Source organism: the organism of the source record quoted next, assembly GCF_019968985.1.
Source record: "MAG: Porospora cf. gigantea B chromosome Unknown PgB_NODE_5306_length_1919_cov_121.975, whole genome shotgun sequence".
Lineage (NCBI taxonomy): Eukaryota > Apicomplexa > Conoidasida > Eugregarinorida > Porosporidae > Porospora > Porospora cf. gigantea B.
Window position 1 is genome coordinate 1 of NW_027179081.1, and position 1919 is coordinate 1919.

The following is a 1919-nucleotide window of genomic DNA, read 5'->3' on the forward strand; positions in this document are numbered from 1 at the left end:
CGAGGTTCCTGACGAAAAGGTTGCTTACAGGGTTGTGGCGCATTGTAGGATCCCGAATGGCCCACATCAGACGACAAGACTGACCGTGGATCTCAGCGTAGTTAAGAGTGTCCAGAACGTGCTCAGCTGCAAAGACATGAGTGCATACCATGGTAGAGTCGCTCACCTTCTCGCACCGAGTGGAAATTGACGTACGCATACTTCAGACTGATTCGTGTGCGGGAATCGCGGCACACCCGAATGGATGCGACGTTGGCCGCAGCATTGAAGACCTCGTACAGCTCTGCCTCTGTCACATTGGGCGAGAGGTCCGCCACGTACAAACTCGCGGAACTGAAGACCATTGAATGGAATAAAACTGACGATTTATGACGCATGATTGAGGGGTGGAATGTGAGGGGCAACGTATGGACTCCAAAGCCCCCCATTTACCCATGTGCGCTGCGGGACTCCCCCAAAAGAGCTGCAGCTTTGCCACCACGCTCTCGGTGGCCTTAGGACTTCGCTGGCGGGTCTCAAACGGACCCCTTTACTAGAGTCTCACATCCAACGCCGCCAGCTGGCGTCAGGTTCGCCTCGAAAGTACAGCGAATTGTGTCTATTTCGTGTCCACAGTTACAGTGGAGCACCTAGGCTTCGATTCGAATAACTCAGGATGCCTTCCCTTCCTACCCGAGTGTAGCATTCGCTGCTCGAATGAGATGCCAGACATCACTTGACCGACTTGAGGCGGATGCAAATTGTGCCAATTCGTTGCTTCAGTGGGGTCTGCGCTCAGAAGCATTCAAACGGAGGTAGTGAAGGAAATAATAATTATTGGAAGGACACTTCTCAGATGTTCTCGAAAACACCACAACGAAGCAATAACATTTCACGCCTTGCCAGCTTCGATTCTGAATTCTTCTCGTTGCACAGCGGCTAGGAATTTAACCATGAAGACGCTGAGACTCGTAGACGGCTCTCCTTCGAACTTCTTCACATCGAAGGCCACGAAGGTAATCCCGAACCCTGCGCCCACCTCCATGTCTGCGTCCAGCTTTACACTCTCTCGTGGGGCATTCATCAGCAATTTGCACGTGCCCTGGTGCCTCATCACCAAGCGTCCAGCACCGTCTGAGTTTTCCAAAACTCGCAGAACGCCGTCTCCTTGACGTTTCCACTTCTTGATGTTGGCCTCGTAGCGGTAGAGGAGGCAGTTGTTGCATACGAACGTTTGTTTCTCGTCCTCCTCCCCCGTGTCTGTAGACTGCTTCAGTGACGGCTGCGATGCCTCTACAACAACGGCGGGACCGCTGCTGCCGAACGGCAGTCCTTGCCCTCCGAATGAGACGCTATCCATTGCGAATTCGGCGAGGTTGCTTCGCAGACCTTCTCCATTCTCGTCAGTCTTGGATTTTTCACGGACCTCGGACTCTTTCTCTCTCTCCAGATCCTTCTCCTTCAGCCTTTTCACCTCCTCAAGTGAAGGCAGTGAGTCCTCTGCCAGCTTCATTCGCTTGACTAGCAAGTCTTCATCCGGGATAGTCCCAGGGCGCAGCTGGTCCTCGACACTGTCCTTCTCTAATGGTCCTGCAGCCCTTTTTCGCGACATCAGCACTAAAAATTGCAATTCACATGACCCTCCCAAACGCTTTATGGCGCCTGTTCACACTCCGGGAGCCACTTCAGCTCACTCCCTCAATCGATTCCCACCACATTCTCTCAATATCAATAGAACCCTGAAAACGACGACGCGGTCTTCTTCTTTGTCTGAGCCGTAAATATGACTCGAGAGCCCTTCGTCACCATGCTCTTCATTGCGTCAAAGTATTGGTTGATCAGCATCAGAGTGTTCGTATCCCTCGCCAAATTGTACTTCGCCATTGAATCCAGTGCGTTGCGGGTTCCAGACAGGATTGCCTTTCTATTCATGGCCAATC

At 52.3% G+C, this 1919-nt stretch overlaps 3 protein-coding genes across 3 annotated transcripts; all 3 read right to left on the bottom strand.

Annotated features, from left to right (window-relative positions):
• KVP17_005171 (uncharacterized protein) lies at nucleotides 1-344 on the bottom strand (the record flags this gene model as incomplete). Its single annotated transcript, XM_068514977.1, has 2 exons — nucleotides 1-126; nucleotides 167-344. Coding segments are annotated over 2 exons (304 nt in total), but the record flags the coding sequence as incomplete, so codon positions are not given.
• A 527-nt stretch (nucleotides 345-871) lies between these two features.
• On the bottom strand, nucleotides 872-1591 carry KVP17_002617 (uncharacterized protein; the record flags this gene model as incomplete). Its single annotated transcript, XM_068519042.1, has 1 exon — nucleotides 872-1591. One exon carries the CDS (start codon nucleotides 1589-1591, stop codon nucleotides 872-874), a length of 720 nt encoding a protein of 239 aa, XP_068373407.1.
• Nucleotides 1592-1707: 116 nt separating this feature from the next.
• KVP17_002616 (uncharacterized protein) lies at nucleotides 1708-1911 on the bottom strand (the record flags this gene model as incomplete). Its single annotated transcript, XM_068519041.1, has 1 exon — nucleotides 1708-1911. The coding sequence occupies one exon, from the start codon at nucleotides 1909-1911 to the stop codon at nucleotides 1708-1710; it is 204 nt and encodes a 67-aa protein (XP_068373406.1).
• Between the last annotated feature and the right edge of the window lie 8 nt (nucleotides 1912-1919).